The 17,815-nt window shown below is 39.4% G+C and overlaps 1 protein-coding gene across 1 annotated transcript; it reads left to right on the top strand.

Annotated features, from left to right (window-relative positions):
• Positions 1-3,686: 3,686 nt before the first annotated feature.
• On the top strand, positions 3,687-17,737 carry si:ch211-191i18.2 (uncharacterized protein LOC564095 homolog). Its single transcript, XM_036566507.1, has 5 exons — positions 3,687-3,882; positions 9,975-10,064; positions 10,565-10,692; positions 14,067-14,188; positions 16,350-17,737. The coding sequence occupies exons 1-4, from the start codon at positions 3,780-3,782 to the stop codon at positions 14,139-14,141; spliced, it is 396 nt and encodes a 131-aa protein (XP_036422400.1). The 5' UTR covers positions 3,687-3,779; the 3' UTR covers positions 14,142-14,188; positions 16,350-17,737.
• Positions 17,738-17,815: the final 78 nt, after the last annotated feature.

Genomic DNA, 17,815 nt, shown 5'->3' with positions numbered 1-17,815 from the left:
GGAGCAGTTAACGTAGCTTGGGACAGTGACAAATCAGAAGTGTCACATGTAGCTTACTCAAATGGTCTGAATGTGTGTGGCTCTGCCTGCCAGGCTTACATCTCTAATTGCCTCTTGCTGTCCCTGCCCTGAATGTGTACCCTATATCTGCCTGTCAAAATGGCAGCCAAGTGGGCGACAAACATGCCCATTCCAGTTTATTTACTACAGTCAGTCAAGGGAGGCATCCCTGATACTCAAATGCAGCCGAAAACACTATAAAAGTGAAACATGCCTGAAGAAGGCTATTAAGAATGACTGAATAACAATTATGTTCCTCTGGACCCAAAACACAGTCAGTAATAAAGGTACATAAACCGTTCCCAGGGAAGGGGTTAGGAGGTAATAGTCTGCGTCTAATAAGAGGATCATGCTGTCTTAAATAGTGTTTGAGAATTGGCTGTAGGAATCCACAAACCTGAGCAAGAAGCATTGCAGTGAACTCTGCCAAGCCTCACCCACCTGCAAGTCAAAACCACAGAGAATCACCTCAGACCCCTAGGGCTAAGGTGGATTCCGCACAAAAACAATGCAGGCTAAGATGATGGTAAGAGTGGTGTTGATGATTGAGACCTCATAAAGACCTCATACACACCAGAACAAACCCTCACGCACTTCTCGAGGAAGCCTCAGACACTCAACTGAAGTGCAGTCTTGCATGTGGATTTGTTTGATTTGGCAGATCCATAGTAGACGCTGGTGGCATGCCCGCTTTCCCTTCAATGACCCTTGCAGCGAGCGGCCACCCTCTGTGGCTGGTGTGGGGTTTCACTCTCGTACTGTCTGGAGGCATCTCGGATTTCAACATGACTCAAGGGCGTGTCTAAACAGGAGTCAAGGGCATAGCAGAGGACTTTTTTTTTGCACATTAGGACAAAACGAAAAACAGCAAACCAAATCTAGTGATAGCAACCAAAGTCTAGAAGTAATAGAAGTGTTAGAAGCATATAGTCTTAGCATAAAAGGTTCTATATAATACAGAAAAAAGTCTTTTAATTATAGAACCATGTTTGGTGCTGTATAGAACTATTTTTGAAAAACATTCTTTAAAGAATTATGTGCAGCTGTTTGCAAAAGTCAAATTACATTCTTTGTACATATCCTCTAGAGAGAACACACTTCTGCATATTTTAATGCACAGTTACTGTTTAGTTGCTGAATTTAATATATTGGAAAATAACATAAAATGTGGCCTGTGGTAAAGTTATGGCACATTTTATGTTTATTTTTTTTTACATTCAGCAATTAAACAGAAATTGTGTGCAGAAGTGTGTTCTCTGTAGAGGATGTGTTAACTTATTTTCACAATCTACAAAACAAGTGTTGTTGTTTATATAGTTGTAAGCTTTTGTATGCAACTGTACATATAAGTAACAATTTAAGCATGCAAATAACCATTTTTGCATTTTTTCTTTGAATGTTCATGGTGAGATATAACCATTTATTTACTAAAAAACCTTTGAAGAACCATTTTTTAGATAGTGTAGTACAGAAGGTACATTCCCTGAAGCGATAATCCTTTTCTCTTAAAGTGAAGATCTGATCTTACTGCAACTTGACACATTGACACATTGACATCCTGTACATGTTCTATATATATATATCCTGCATCTCATGCACCTAGTGCACATTTGGAAATGTGTATGTTATAACTGTAAATGTTATAACTTATATGACTGTACAAAAACTGTAATACTGGAATACTGCAACACTGGTGTATACTAATGTGTATGTTGTGTATATGTGTATATATTTAGAGTCTAGTGTGTATATATATATATATATATATATATATATATATATATATATATATATAGTTTCTTTTCTTTTTTTGTATTTAAGTACTACTAGGATTTTCACTCACCTTCACACCTGTGTAAATGTGATGTGACAATAAACATGATTTGATTTGATTTAAAGGTCATACATGGTTCTTTAATTCTTTTTTTTTCAATACAGATATCAGATATATAAAATATAAAGGAACTCATTTAAGGTAAAGGTTACATACCAACTAATATACCAGCTTTCCTAGAAACATACGTTCAAGCCAAGAGCCATTTAGGAACCTTTATTAGGAAAATGCATTAATTCCTAAATTGCAGCAACAAAAGGGACTGTTCAAGATGTACATAGCAAAATAGAAATATACAAACAAAAAACCAAGCGAAAAAACCCTTGGGTTCCACAAGCAGCATTACAGCATTGGAAATGGGGTGGGGGTGTGATGGGTGTTTAATGACAGAAAACAGGCTTTTAACCCACTTTTTGAGGGTGACAAGATAAAGGTTACCTTTAGATGAGGTGGTGCTTCTCCAGCATTATGGGTTGCTAAGAAACAGGATTTTGATTGGCCTTACATCGCACATGCTCTGCCTCACGTGTGCTCTGTCATTGCCCAGTCACCCACACAGTCCCACGGTCCAGTTCACACAGCTGGGGGCTACAGGAGAGGGGAACTGGGCCAAGTCCCACTGACTCAGAGCAGGGAGTGAGGAGCAGGCCAAGTCAATGCTGCAAGAATAGCTCAGAAAGAGTGAGACAGGGGGGGGAGGAATATTCATTCATTTGCTTACGTCCACTCTCCAACACCCCCAGCCCTATATCCTGCCCTGCTGCTGAAATACATCTTAATACCTTTAGCTTCTCCTCCTGCCCCATGCTGAGTAGAAGGGGACAGGCAGTTCAAAGCTCCTGCCTGTGCTTTGCAAAACTGAAAAACATCTGGTGCTTGGCACATTGGAAAAATGCAGCCTTATGGACCAGAAATTGACTATACTAAAGGAATGCTTCAGCTTCAGATGATTTCAACACGTTTCCTTGTACTTAGTGCTTAGTAGCTTCTGCAACTGCCCATTGGCCTCTGTTATAAATGTGTTTCAGGACTGTTCTGTTGTTTTACTATGTAGTAGAATTGCATTGAACTTTTTATACATGGTAATTGACTTTATGATGCAGATGTGGCTTATAAGGATTAGGCTGAATTATGTATTTAGATCAATGGCCTTTTTTCACTGTTATAAAACCTGAATACATGACATTAAATGAAATGTGAGTGCATGTGCTTGTTTGTTTTTCTAGTCACAAGCATTTTACAGCCACAAGTGATTGGACGTGATGTTCTATTTTCAATGCTTCCTCTGGTTTCCTGGCAGTACTTCATATTTACTCATTAGATGCCCTGTTTGGCTGATTTCAAAGCTCTTTCCCACACTCTGTTCACAGCAGGCACACACGTTTATCACTGATTGCCATCACTTGACAAGCAACAGCCACAACGTACTATGGCTGTCTACATGACGTTTAGGTCCGTTGACCTGAGAACAGCCTCACTGACCTCTTTGTGGGCTCCTGGACCTTCAGCCCAAAACTGAGGTCAGCTCATCAGCTCTTAATCCAAAAACCCTAAAATTGGTGCTGCCACCACAAGCTTAAACAGCTGTAATCCCAGCTGCTAAACTGTTACTTTAAATGGATGAGATTGGGCAGGAATCAGATTATTTAGTCCTAATCCAGACTGCTTTCATTTGCCGGGCTTGGATGGTCACTGTGGGACCGTATAAAAAGGGGGCAGTGTTAGTTTTTGGAGATAAGTGAGGCATCTAGGCAAACTGGGAGAGTTCCCACCCCCTTTTTTTCTTCTCCCACCCCCTGTTCTTAGTCGTTTCCTCCAGCTCTCACATGCTCACACAGCGCAGTCATTCAGAGGCACAGCGTGGAGGCTGCTCTCACACACACACATGCACACACACACTCTGAAGAGCAACATGCCCAGGTTACCTCATCACTGCCTGATAGCTGTGTGCCTGGCAGGATCTCTGCTACTGCTTCCACTCTGCTGCGGTGAGTGCTAAAGAAAAAGCGAGAGTAACTGTGTTTGCATGTGTGCATGTGAGAGAGACAGAGAGAGAGAGAGAGAGAGAGAGAGAGAGAGAGAGAGAGAGAGAGAGAGAGATGTTTTAGAAAAGAGATAAAAGGCAAATCATCGCTGCCCAAAAAAACATGTATCTCCAAAATAGTAACTATACAGGAAAAAGCAAAATGTTCCTTAAATTGTAATGCAGCGTTGGTCCATTGGTCCATTGGTGGCATCATGAAAATTTATGAAAAGTATAAAGGACAGCTGCAGAAATCTAATGATGAAGAAAAATCAAACCAAAACCAAAAATGGAGGTACATGTTTTTTTTGTTTTATGCATACTGGGTCTGAACATAGAAGACTAAGATAGAAAAATGGGGGGTATTAAAATAGTTGTAATTCCTACATCGTTCACCCAATTTAGATTGAAATACCTTCAAATTAAAGCTGAAAACCTGCACTTTGAGCATATTTAATATTATGTCCAAATATTTATGGCTCTATTTGTATTGTTACTTTTATGACAAAACCTCATATGTGATAAATGATAACTTTATAGGAGAAGGACGAACTTTAATATCATTCGGAAGTCATTCTGGAGAGTTTCTTTTGGTCCATTCATTACGAAACATTCACACAATGTGAAAGTTCAGTGGCATTTTTAAATAATGTAAATTAATAAAAAAAACAGCAACGACATGCATGTTTAAGTCTCTGAACCTGACTGAATAAGCATGGGAAAGGTGCATACTGGAAAACAAGTGCATGTTTGGTGTGCATTTGGAAATGAACAGTGTGTTTGATGAGGGTTGAGCACTAGGGCAAATGCTTGCACATGTTTCTGTTTAGGACTGAGCTGTCTAGCAAGTCTGAGCAGTAACTATGACACACATTTGCGAAGGTAGGCGTGGATCTCCTGACATGAGAGCATGTGGTTTAGAGTTTTTCTGCTTATTCAGCAAGACCACACAGACTATGGACACACATCTTGTCAAACAAAGGCCTGAAATGATTCAGATCAGAGAGGCCGTTAAGGACAGTGAGGAAAGAAAAGTTTCAGTTGTGTATGTTATGTGACCTCAGAGCAACCTGCAGACACAATATTAGAAGTGCAAGAGCATACTGTCTGAGCACAACAAGCCCAGAGGAAAGTGAAGAAGAAAGGACAAAATTCCACAGTTAGAATTTATTTCCCTTAGATCACCCGTGTCTTTTCGAGTGGCTTCTACTTCAGAAAAACGGCACAAAAAGCAGAAATTTGCTGCTTGCGAGTGTCAACTAAACTGAGACGATGAGTAATTCTTTCCTGTCATTCAGAGCAGATTAAGCTCTTGCCTGTAGTCTCAGGATGCCCTGTAGATGTGGAAATACCCCGGGAAAAAGACAAAAACCTCAGTGTATCCTGACATAGCCGTAAGAAAGCATGCTATCTGATTGTGCAATGCGGTTTCTCTAGCATGAGAGACGACCCTGAGGGTTAGAACAATCACAGGGGCGACATAATCCTGGTGCACAGCTGTTTTCTGTAGAATGTGTCAGCCACGGCTCTGCTAGGTCTCTCTTTATTCTCATTCATAGGATGCTGGCCCCAGAAAAAAGAAAGATGAGTTGGTTCTTGTGTGTTTCAGAAGAGATTGTCACTTGCTGTGGGGGAGCAGCAAGTCAGCGGGAGAAATGGGGCCTTAAATGACCCATGCAGAGAATGCAAAAGGCTAATGGTGCTCTTAAGCTGTGCTGCTGAGATGTCACATCATTTAAAGGAATAGTTTGGTGGAAAGTCTAATTGACACAGTTTTCTCCTCTCCCCGAATGTAGTCAATCAGCTGAGACATGTTTGATGCCAGAAGTTTGCTTTATTAATTTCATCACAGGAGCTAGAAGGTTGATATTAACAAGTAATAGAGACTTGTAATTAGCACTGTGCAAACTACATGACTGAATTCTCACAAGTGACCCACACCATGTCAACTTACAGGGCCCATTTCATGCAAAACTCCCTCACTTTTTTACATCAAAGACTTTGATGCAGTATCTGAACAATGCTGAAGTTTGAAAACATTTCATTCACTCCACAGTTCATATAGTCTATCTATAAAAACTAAGCAGCAAAACAGCCTGTTTTTAATTCACTGTTTTTGTGAGGTCACAAAAAACAACATATTTACACAAATCTACCTGTTAGGCCTACAGCAGTTCAGCTCCACCCATTCGTGCTATGCTGAAGTTACAAGAAGTATTTTAGCCTGGTCTGCTTTTTGCAGGAGGAACAGTATATGTCTTAAATGCACAGAAACAAGAACAGCCTTTTTAATTCGAAAGGATAAAGAGAGGTTGGAAAATGGTCATGTAAAAATGAATTCTGAGTGTTTTGGGTACATAATAATAGCAATAAAGTGGACCTCAGGGCAAAAAGACAAAATGCAGGAAAAATGTAGAATATGGGCCCTTTATTTAATCTCAAACCGACTTGCCCATGTGGTTTTATGATACTGTGTGATATTCTGTTGTCTATAGCATCTAAAACCACATAAGCAAGTCTAATTGAGATTACTTAACAACTCAACACAGTTTGAGGCTAGTATGTGATGATTTAGGCAGGCAGAATCATTCCTTTAATTCAGACTTGGATGAGGAGAGAACTTTGCAGTGTTCTTTTACACTTTCACCAGGTCTTTATTCCTTTAAAAACAGAGTAACGTGTGAGAGGTTTATGGTTTTTAGTTCTAATGCAGGGAGAATTAACACAGAGCTGAGTTTGTAGGACAGTAAAGTTGGCAGTCAGCAGTCAGAGAAATGCTCTCAGCTGTGTGACAGATTGCTCCAGCAGTCGGGTGATTTGGTAAATTAATCACCAAAAACCAAAGTAAGCTCAGAATTAATAAAGGAAATGTCACGCGATAAATACCATCAATGTTTCCTTTTTGCCTCTGGAGAGCATACCTCCTGCAAGAATCCCATGAAAATATTGGACGCTCCTGCCAAAAATCATTATTTGAAAGGTGTTATCTCACATTGATGCTATGCTCATAGCTTCTCGTGCTTGTTTGACATGCGTAGGAGATAACTGGGTGAATAACTGAGTGAAGTCTGGGGGTTTCTGGTGTCTAATTACATGAGCTCTGCAGTTGGCCAGAGCTTTGCTTTAAGTTGGCCAGAGCTTTGCTTTAATTCCATTTTGAAGGACAAGAACATGTATTTGTGGGAAACTGTTTGAAAGATACTATGCATACACTCTCCACTGAGCTCAAAGGTGCTTGTCAGAGCTCAAATCCTTTGGTCTTTTTGCAGATTTCACCGTGTTCCGGCTTTGCTGCCTCCAGGTTGATTTAACTGCACTGCATGAGGTCAAACATCCTACGGGCTAAACAATATGTGGAACCTTTAGACCTTGGAATTTTTCTCATATCCTCACAAATCTTGATGGCAATGACACACAGAGAATGAGCGAGAGAGATGCAAACCATAAAAACAGACGTGCAGGGGGTAGTAGTGTCACCAGCGATCAGACATAACTGTGACTGAAGCACAGGACAAAGCAATGCTCCATTAACTCTCCCTGTTGGGGAGAACATGAAAGGAGCAGTCATTCCATAGGGGCATGTGAATACCTTCACCCTAAAAATCCCTGCACCATGCTAACCTTGCCCAGAGTAAAATATAGCCCTGTTATTGCTACTACTCTATTTGGCAAATCCATGTGATTAAGGAAGTACTGCGCTGTTTAGATAGGCTAAACTTTGTGGAGCTCCTTAGTGAGCTGCTTGACAGAGGGCATGAAGGTTAGAGCCAGAGACCCGGTTCCCAGTGCTGCCTCATACAGTGACACCGAAATTAATAGCAGGCGGCTGCCTTCCCCTGGAGCATGTAGTCTTAAACAAACAGCACATACTCGTAGACTGGCCAGACACCATTTCACAGCTAATGCCATTTAGCTCCATGCTGTTTATGATCCCTCTTGTTTATCGGTGTTGATACAGGTAATAGCTCTCAGTCCCGTTTCTCCCACGGCTCTCAGGCTAGCAGAGAAGATAGTGGCTAGTTCATACTGAGGGCTTCCTGAGCATGCTTTGAGGACAAACTTTAATCACTGCGAAATCTAATTCAATTAGTGTTTAACGAGTCTTATTGGACGTGAGGGCAACCCACTGTACTAAACAACCTCTGGCCTGTTCAAACAAGAACAGCAAATTAGCATTTATTGAGGACTTCCTATTCAGGCCTTGTTCCTTCACTGGTGTTTTTTTAATGAGAAGGCTAGGTCAGGCTGAGAAGAAGCCCTAATGGTCTTGGCAACCTGCCATCAAGGAAAACGTATGGGCCATTTCTTAACTTCAATGGTGGAGGACACATAAGTCCCAGAGAAATGCAAAGTCCATCTGTTGTAAGGCCAAGTCTGGTAAAGCGTGCATACCATGATCTTTACTGCAGCCCATACTGCTGGATATATGACCCGTCTTAAGTGCAAAAGGGCTGGTTGATCACTGTATTTTTGTAAATTCCAGCAAGAACCCAAAGTTGAACTCAGGTTTCAGTGAATGACTGAAGTAGAAAGAACTCCCTGGAATCTCAGCTTTGTGGAGCTTCAATTAGCTAAATATATATACATCCATGTCAATGAATGGAACTTGAGAGAAACAGCTTTAACAGTCTGAACATATACAATGTTTCACCATATCACTGCTGCCAAATTAGAACACAATATCCCTTCAGACAAAGGCAAAACATCAGAGATATACAGAAAAAGGAATCCAGATTTGGCTTAGACACTTGAGAAGAGCCTCTTGGGTTGGTACCCAGGTGTGGGAATCACTAACATTCCCTCAAGAACAGCACTTGAAATTGATTGCCTTGGACCAAGCAGACAGCTGAATAAATGAACTAAATCTAAAATACAAGCCCGAATGATTATTTATTTAGCTCCTTCCTGTGATGCGGAAGCTGTTTCTCAGGGTTCACTTCCATCTTCTTCACCCCAGAGCCCACACCAGAGAGAAGGCTCACCACTGCTCAAGTGCTGTAAATCCCAAGACTACAAGCTACCCATGAAGACTTCTATAGAATGTAGGAATCACTAAGGGTCATTTGCTTTTTATAGCCATGTATGCACTGATCTCCCATGTCCTGTTTCTTGTCCAATGACAAGTTGACCTGCTTGCTTTGGTCTCAAGTGGCCCATTAGTATAGCAATGTAAAGCCCTGTGAGAATTTTCATCCTCATTAAATTAAGAAAGGATTGCTTCCGTTCTTAGTAACTTCCCACAATGGATAAAAGCTACTTTGAATTATCTGTAGAAGGTAGACAAATACTTTCCAAAAACTTTTCTCTCAGTACATTTTAATTGTAATGCCTTCTATGATCAAAGATGATCCAATACTTTACCTGCTGGATCCAAGAACTCATTCTTAAAAGCTATATTAGCGATGGCTACTGTTTGAACATGGCTATGATTAATCAGATATATGATCATTTTAGCTTGTAATGAGGGCTGACAAACATCCTGACAGCTGCCATTGTTGACTCTTTATTCATTCAACAGAATGGCCTCAAGTAATTCCATAGCACCACATATATCATGTCAACATAAGCTGAATGGATATAGCTGTCTCACATAGCTGACAAATGGCAGTGGTATGAATGTGGATACAAAGATCTCAAGTTACTGATTATTCTTCTTTTTGACTACAATGTCCTTCATTGTTGAGTGACACAGCTGAAATGTGTTAACATAAAAAGATGACCAGTTCAAAGTAGGATCACTTTAGATGAACTAAAGATTAAATATAATAGCTAATAAGTCAAGATCCTCTGATTCATCTGGCCTTAGTGTGTTTATATCAAAACAACCACTGTTCAAGTGAATATGTGTAAGAATAACAAAGACTGTGAAATATCTGGATCTGGAATAGTCGAAAAAATGTAACAACCTAAAGCTGGAACAGAAAGGCAATCAAGGGTTACATTAGCATGAAATGATATATATAATTATAGCAGAAATATTGCTTCTCTCGTTCATTTCTCAGCATATGAACAGGTTTTGCAAATCCCACCTAAATCTCATCTCTTTTATCTCCACAGTTGGCCAAGATGCCTTTCCACAATATGACTATGACTCCACTACATCACCAGAATATGACTACAACGCCACATTTGAGTACTCTTTCTACAGTATGTATTCCTATGTTTAATAATCTTTCAGAAACACTTTAGTTGAACCCTGCTACATAACCTTGACAAATCAAATAAGTCCTGACAAATTTTGTTCAGTGATATAATTTTTGCTGGGTAACATTTGACTGAAGGGCAGCATTCATAGCTCTTTCATGACAAATGACAAACATTTCACTGCTGATGAAACAAAACCTTGTATCTTCAAAATGGTAACGTTACAGGAGAAGGAAAAGCATACTTTACTTTTAATGTAGGTCAATGGAACCAGACATTTTTCCAAGTAATTTTGGGCTGTTTCTTTTGGTCCATTCATCATGAAATTTACACACAACATAAAACTGAAAAATGACAAAAATGGAGATACGTGGTTTTGTTTCCGACAGCAGCGATATACAGACACCATACTGAAGTTAGTGTCACCATGGTAATCATGGTGTATATTATTTAGAACAGTTTATAGAATGATTCATTTTTTCACACCGCACTTGTTGCACTAGGCAATGGGAGCAGTGAAGACTTGGAGAAGTTTCTTGAAGGAAAAGATGTAGATGATGAGGAGACTGAGACGGACATAAGCCTAACAAATCCAGATTCTACTACGTCCACTACCTTGACCAAAGCTCAGGTACGGAATCAGTCCACCAATCTCTCTCTCCTTTCTGTTAGAATAGAATGTGTTAAACGTAGTGTTTCATTCTGAGAAAGTTGTGAAAACTATGTAAAAGTGTGAATGATCTGCATCTCCCATTGAGCCATAATGACCTTGTGTTCTCAAGAACAGGACATCAGGAGGGGGTTCTTTAAGAATTGTGTGGGTGGACAAAACTTTGCTGAAACAGACAAAATCTTTGAAGACACGTACAGCAGGCCTGTATCATCTTCAACCTCTAACTTCAAAACTGAATTAAGTCCCAAATGAGCTGATTCATCTGGTTTGTGCTTGAAACTCACACTTAGTGTGTTTATGTCAAAACAGTCACAGTTCAAGTGAAAACATGTACAGAGTGTGGAGTAACAAAGGTTGTGAAATGTCTGGGGTTTTTGACACAGTATTGTTTTTCCATAACAGCAAAATACAATAAAATTTACAGTACCGTGCAAAAGTCAGCCATGAAAATTATTTAAAACTATTTATCTTGGCAGAAAGTGCTTTTGTCAATAACACTACGTAACACAAGAACAAACATAAATAAACATAAATAAAGTAGAACCGCTTGTTTTTTTTTTTTTCAAAAGTGATTCATATCTTGGTTAGAATAATACAGTTGGAAGAACACAAGTTTGTTCCCTGATTTCTTGCTGCATTCCAGCCATTGTATGTTATTGTTATTGTTACCGACAATAAGCACACCTGGTTTAATGAAGGGCTGATTAGCCAAATTAACTGTAAATTGTCACCGTCCAAAAACAAACAAATGTGTACCTCCATTTGTTTTTTTGTTTTTTTTCTACATCATTTCAACACAGCAGCGGTCCTTTATATTGTGTAAAACTTAAATGATGAATAGACCAATGGAAATGCAACAAAATGACATTTTTGAGCATTTGGAGACTTTTCTGGTGGACATTCGTAATTGCATGCAATGTGCAGTAGAACATCTTGTAACATTGGTGGTGCTTCGGCCCCCTCAAGTGGATGAATCTAGTGTCTGCGAACACGTTGAAAGAGTATTCAAAGAGAACTCAGTCAAACCTTGGTAAAGGACGTGTCTTCCAAGAATGTGCATGAATTATCTACTGTTGTCATCTTACCTTTATTAGTATGTTGATTTTGCATTTGAGACCTAAACATCGAGCTAGATCTTCTTTTTGAGTCTGTGTGTGTGATGTTAACAAGTAAAGTTGTATGACGTGGTCCGAAAAACTCCAGCAAAATCCGACCCAACACCTTTGACTTTTAAATTGATAAAATATTATTTCAGGCTTTAAAGGGTGACTCGCAGCAATGAACAACAGAACAACATATTTGACTTACAAATTGCAGCTTTAAAAATGTTTTCACCTTCTCCTGTAAAGTTACTTTTTTTGCAGATACATATTTTTTTGGGCAATGATAAAATAATGGGCTTCCTTGAGGACAGGTCTGGAAATAAATGCTTTCTGCCCAGACAAATAGCTTTACATATAATTTTTTCAGATGTCTAAGACTTTGGCACAATCCAAACCTGTAGAGAACAGTAAAATACCTCCTGATCACATTCTAATTATAGTAATAAAAGGCGCCCTCTTTTAGGATTTCAACATAGAGTCTTGCTATTATTGTGGATTAGACATGGTGTGGGAGTATCTGCTGGCACTGTGGATGCCTGCTGATTCAGTACTGAAAGTAAATGTAAACACATGGGTGTTATTAGTGTAGGACTACAGATCTATCCGAAAGGCCCATCTGCTTTACATCCCACATTTAGACTTGGAAACTAAACAAATGCCTCTGGATTAAGATATGCTACAGATAGTGGGGGGAAAAAGATCCCTACAGGAAAACAGCTCGAAACTCCTGAGGGTAAATTCCCAGCACTCAGTTACAATGCAGGTAGCACGGTGTGAGGGTCACGCTGATATTACATTACACGAATACTGCACGTGTCTTCATCCAACTCATACAAACTAAATGTAAGTCCATTCCATAAAGTTACTGTTAAAACAACAGATCAATGCAACAAGATCAATGCAACAAGTGCTTGCTCTCGCCTGTTTGAGTCTCTCTGTGTTAGACACAGTATGTAGAGAGGTCTAGGAGACTTACTCATAACAGCTCCTGAGTCAGAAAAACTCACGTAATCCCTCTCTCTAAAGCAGACAGTCCCTCTCCACACCTTGACACAGTTTCAAAAAAGACTTTGCACCTTTTATTTTCACATCTTTGCCTCAGGGTATATAGATGTGATGGTACTCATTGTGCCTTCTGTACTGAACAGCTGCAGAACAGTACCTGTCACTATCAGCATCAAAATGAGTATATATAACACAAAGGTTATGTTATGTGACAATACCACACCCTTGCTTTAGCTGGTGCGTGTTACGCTGGTTCAGCTTGACTTAGACTGAACATGTAACTTGAGATACAGCACTGCACATCTCTCTTTTAACACATTCTTTCCAGAGGCCTTCACTGACATCAGCATTTCAATGGTGTAAAAAATACATTTTAATCTATATTTAATTCCCTTGGATTATCATTAATGTTTGCAGCAATGCTCACAAAGGTATCTGGAATTAACTTTTGTGGAATAGAAACGCAATGAAATTAGCAAAAAGCCACTTCACATTCATTTTTTGTTTTCTTTTGTGTGAAAATGCTGTCTGATTATCACTTAAGACTTCTGTAAGCTCTTTAAATGGTCCAGCTCATTGAACACTGCTTGCTTTTTCCTAAATACAAGAGTTTGATGTAGTGCATAAACACTGTTAATGTTTCAATACCTGCGGTTCACTCTCCATATATGGAAAATGCAAAACAGCCTGGTTTTAACTGTGTTTTGTGATGCCACAAAAACCAACATATTTGCAAATATCCGTCTATTTATAAAACCACATACAGTGGTTTAACTTGCCCATTTATGATCAAGTTCTAAGGAGTACAGTAATAAAAACAGTCTGTTTAATTCTAAGGAATAAAGAGAGGTCGGAAGTGGTCTTGGAAAAAATAGATTGTGACTGTTCTGATACATAAAACCTAAAAACGCCTCAAGGAACCTCGAGGAAATGAATCAAATACAAGGAAAATGTAGAATATGAGTCCTTTAAAATGTATAGTATTAGTTTCAAATAAAAATTATACAATTTACCCTTGACCCAGACATATCTGATGTCCAGAGCATGCTTTTGGGCCAAAACAATGGACAGAATTACATGAAAATGTATCCAAGTCTGTTAGAGGAGGAACTTTCAGCATTTACAGTGTGTGTCTATCATTCTGTGTCTCAGTAACTCACTGGTTTTTGTTTTGTTGGTAGTGTAGCATCTATTGATACAACTGCTCTTCTCTGATCATTGCAGGCCTCTAGAACAGTGTATCCCAGCTTACTGCTCACGGTGGTCCTGACTGCTCATCTGATACTGCAGTTTCTATAGTCCACACAGCACCCATCACAGGACACTCTCACACACATACACATGAGGTGAGTGCAGGCTCTTCTCATTATTGAAACCTAAACTTTATATTTTTGTATTATATACATTTTTGAACTCGAGACTTGGAAAATACTGTATGTACTATATGTTGCATCCTGCTGCAGTGAGCGACTGTACTAGAAAATATGCATGTAATTCTATTTGATGCCAACAGAGGGCGTTCAAAGCCCAGGTAAAAAAAGAATATTGTTGATCTCCAAATTTAAATGTTCCAGATTTGTAGAATGTTTAGTCAGTACACAGTATAAATGTATGTACAGTATCAAAAGATACTCAAAAGAAGATAAACTAATGAGTAGATAAATATGAATATATAAGTAGTGAAAATATAAAAACATAAATTGGACAATTATTACACTTGCTGTTAAGACAAAATAACAGTGACATTATATACTGCTGTAATGTTTAGGTATATGATTTTGGTATATTCAGAGCTTGCCTGAAGTGTATCATAATTACAAGTTACTTAAAGGGGGGGACAAATTGTTTGATTGTTTTTGCACCATCAGTTCATGTTAGATAGATCACAGACCCTTTTAAGAAGTTATTAACTGCAGGGTCCCTTTTATTTGAAAATGAAATACATCCCCACTAGAAAAAAACAGTATGGAACAGCATAACTGTTCATCAGTAAAGCAAACCAGCATATGTTGTATTTTGACCAGCACCAAACCTGCATAAACCAGTTTAGACCAACACTAAACCAGCATAAACCAGTTTAGACAAGAACTAGACCAGCATAAACCAGTTTAGACAAGAACTAGACCATCATAAACCAGTGTAAACCAGCTCAGGCTAGAAATAGACCATAATAAACCAGTTTAGAACAGCACTAAACCAGCATAAACCAGCAGTAGCCAGTTTAGACCAGACATAGACCAGCATAAACCAATTTAGACCAGCACTAAACCAGCATAAACCAGTTTAGACCAGCACTAAACCAGCATAAACCAGTTTAGACCAGCATAAACCAGCATAACCCAGAACTAGACCAGCATAAATCAATTTAGACCAGTACTACACTAGCATAAACCAGTTTAGACCAGTTTAGGCTAGAACTACACACACACACGCACACACACACACACACACACCTTCTAAACCGCTTATCCTTCTGGGTCATGGGGGGAGCTGGAGCCTATCCCAGTGGTCAATGGGCAGAAGGCAGGAAACCACCTGGACAGGTCACTAGTCCATCGCAGGGCAGACAGTCAGACATATACATTCACACACACACTCACTCACACTCACACCTAGGGGCAATTCAGCGTTTCCAATTGGCCTGACCGCAAGTCTTTGTACTGTGGGAGGAAACCCTCGCAGACACGGGGAGAACACACAAACTCCACACAGAAAGGACCCTGGTCGCACGACCGGGAATCGAACCCAGGCCCCACCGTGCCGCCCTAGGCTACAACTGGCATAATTCGAGGATAAACCAGTTTAGACCAGAGCTAGACCAGCATAAACCAGTTTAGAACAGAACTAGATCAGCATACACCAGTTTAGAACAGAACTAGACCAGCATAAACCAGTGGAAACTAGTTTAGACCAGAACTAGACCAGCAGAAACCAGTTTGGACCAGAACTAGACCAGCATAAACCAGCTTTTAATGTTTTTAAATTAGTGGTGGCTACAAGTGGTTAGCCTCTTATATAAGCGTTTGCACTGGCTGGTTACTCTGTGTCTGACTTCTTGTTAAACGTAGGTACAAACGTTTGTATATCTCTGCGGTAAATATGCTTGCATATGTCCACCTCCATCAAAATTGACTGACTGTGGAAACTGAAAGCATTGAAAGGAAAGGTGCTGGGGCACTATGGGAAATGTAGTGTCTATAGTAAATTGGTCCTGACGTGTAGTTCAGGCCAGCAATTCAGGGCTAAAAAGGGGAACTTTATAGCTCACGCATTGACTTTTTCAAGGGATTATTGTGGGTCCAGTAATGTCTCTGCTTCAGTATTGCACTTGGGAATAAAGAGCCAGTGAAAGTGCTGCTGAACTGCACATATCCACTGTAGAGCAGATGAGTGGTGGTGTCAAGTACTGAGTCCATTTTATCCCTCATCCTCCTGCTGATTGTTCCATCCTAAAGATGTTTATGAGCTGCTGCTGTTTTCTGACTGTGTGTCGTCTTATTTTCATAGGAGCCCAAGAGAAGACAGGTCAGGATGGACAGACAGCCAGAGATTTGGCAAAAGAGACTAGCAGGAAGACAGACACAGATGGACAGACAAACTCATACATGAATGCACACACGCCCACAAACCTCTCACTTCAAAGAAGCAGCTATGAGTATCTCCTACCTGCACCTCCACACAAGCACAGAGGATTCACATGGACTAGATGAATAGGATGGGCTACCTGAAAGAAAAATGAAGCTCAATCAAATGATAGATTCCCTTTGTTTAGCTTACTCCCTAAGAGTGTCTTACAAGCAGAGAAAGGAGGCAGAAAAAAGCCTCGGTGAGTCAGGTCAGGGAAAAAAACAAAGATATCAAGGTTTTATGAATGTAAAAATAATCATCAAGTGAAATGTTACATATGAATTATGTTTTGGTGCAATTTCAAAGGACTTTTATTACAATAAAATAATTAGTGTTACTGTAACGAGACGAGCAAAATGAGATACAATGCTGAAAGGAATGAAAGGACCTTCAATGTTAAAAGTGTGTATATCAGTGTCTGTGTATGTGTGTGTTTTACTGTCATGTTCTCATTTAAGACCACTGATCACACAGCAACAAGTCTTAAAAACCCCATCTGCTTCTCACAGGCCACCTCACATTATGAAAAAAAAACAAAACACAATAGAAATCTTGCTAGTGTTTCAAATGGAACATTATTCCTGTACACTTTATTGCCTTTGATACCAGTTAAAAGTTTTGCTTTACCCACAATGAAACAGCATGCATGTTCACCTTTAATAACGCACCCTATAAAACTCCCTCATGCCAGTTTTAGTGCTGAAGGAATCACATGTTCCTGTTTTGAGTAAACTGACTTCAATATTATTATTATTTTTTCTTTAAATGAACAGACCTTATGGCTGAATCTCAAACTCCCTATATAGTAGGTCATTAAACCTATGCAGTGCACTATAAATGGCTCTCTATTAGGTAATAGAAGCCACTATTTCATGACCTACATAGTGCACTACATAGGGTGTAGGGAGCCAGTTTAGATTCAGCCTATGAGTGTCAAAGCAGAAGCCATAGCTCCAGCAGAAGTCCTGCCACTCTTTAGATGCATTTTAGTATGGCAGAGGTTCACTGTTCAATGCATGACGTGCACACAGGCACTTTCCTTAGCCAATGCACTTCTTCCATTCAACACCACTTTCTCAGTGTTTCTGGGTGGATAACACTTTGCAGCACATCTTTATGTTTGAAATATTAAATGTTACATTCATTTTTTTCTTTCTTTTTAAAGTTTGTGAAAGGATCCCGTTTGAGGATGAATGGACATGTTTTTGTGAGCTAATGAAGCAATCTGTATGTCTTGTTAATAATTTTGAATAAATATTTTTTAATTACATTCGTACATTTGGCCACCTTAATGGTTCAGGATTGAGATGTTTTTTTTGGTCAGAGTTATTCACTGACCTTTGAAT

The sequence above is a fragment of the Colossoma macropomum genome, unplaced genomic scaffold, assembly GCF_904425465.1.
Source record: "Colossoma macropomum unplaced genomic scaffold, Colossoma_macropomum, whole genome shotgun sequence".
In the NCBI taxonomy this organism is placed as follows: Eukaryota; Metazoa; Chordata; class Actinopteri; order Characiformes; family Serrasalmidae; genus Colossoma; species Colossoma macropomum.
The sequence above is the reverse complement of the archived record's forward strand: the minus strand, read 5'-3'. Positions and strand labels throughout refer to the sequence as shown.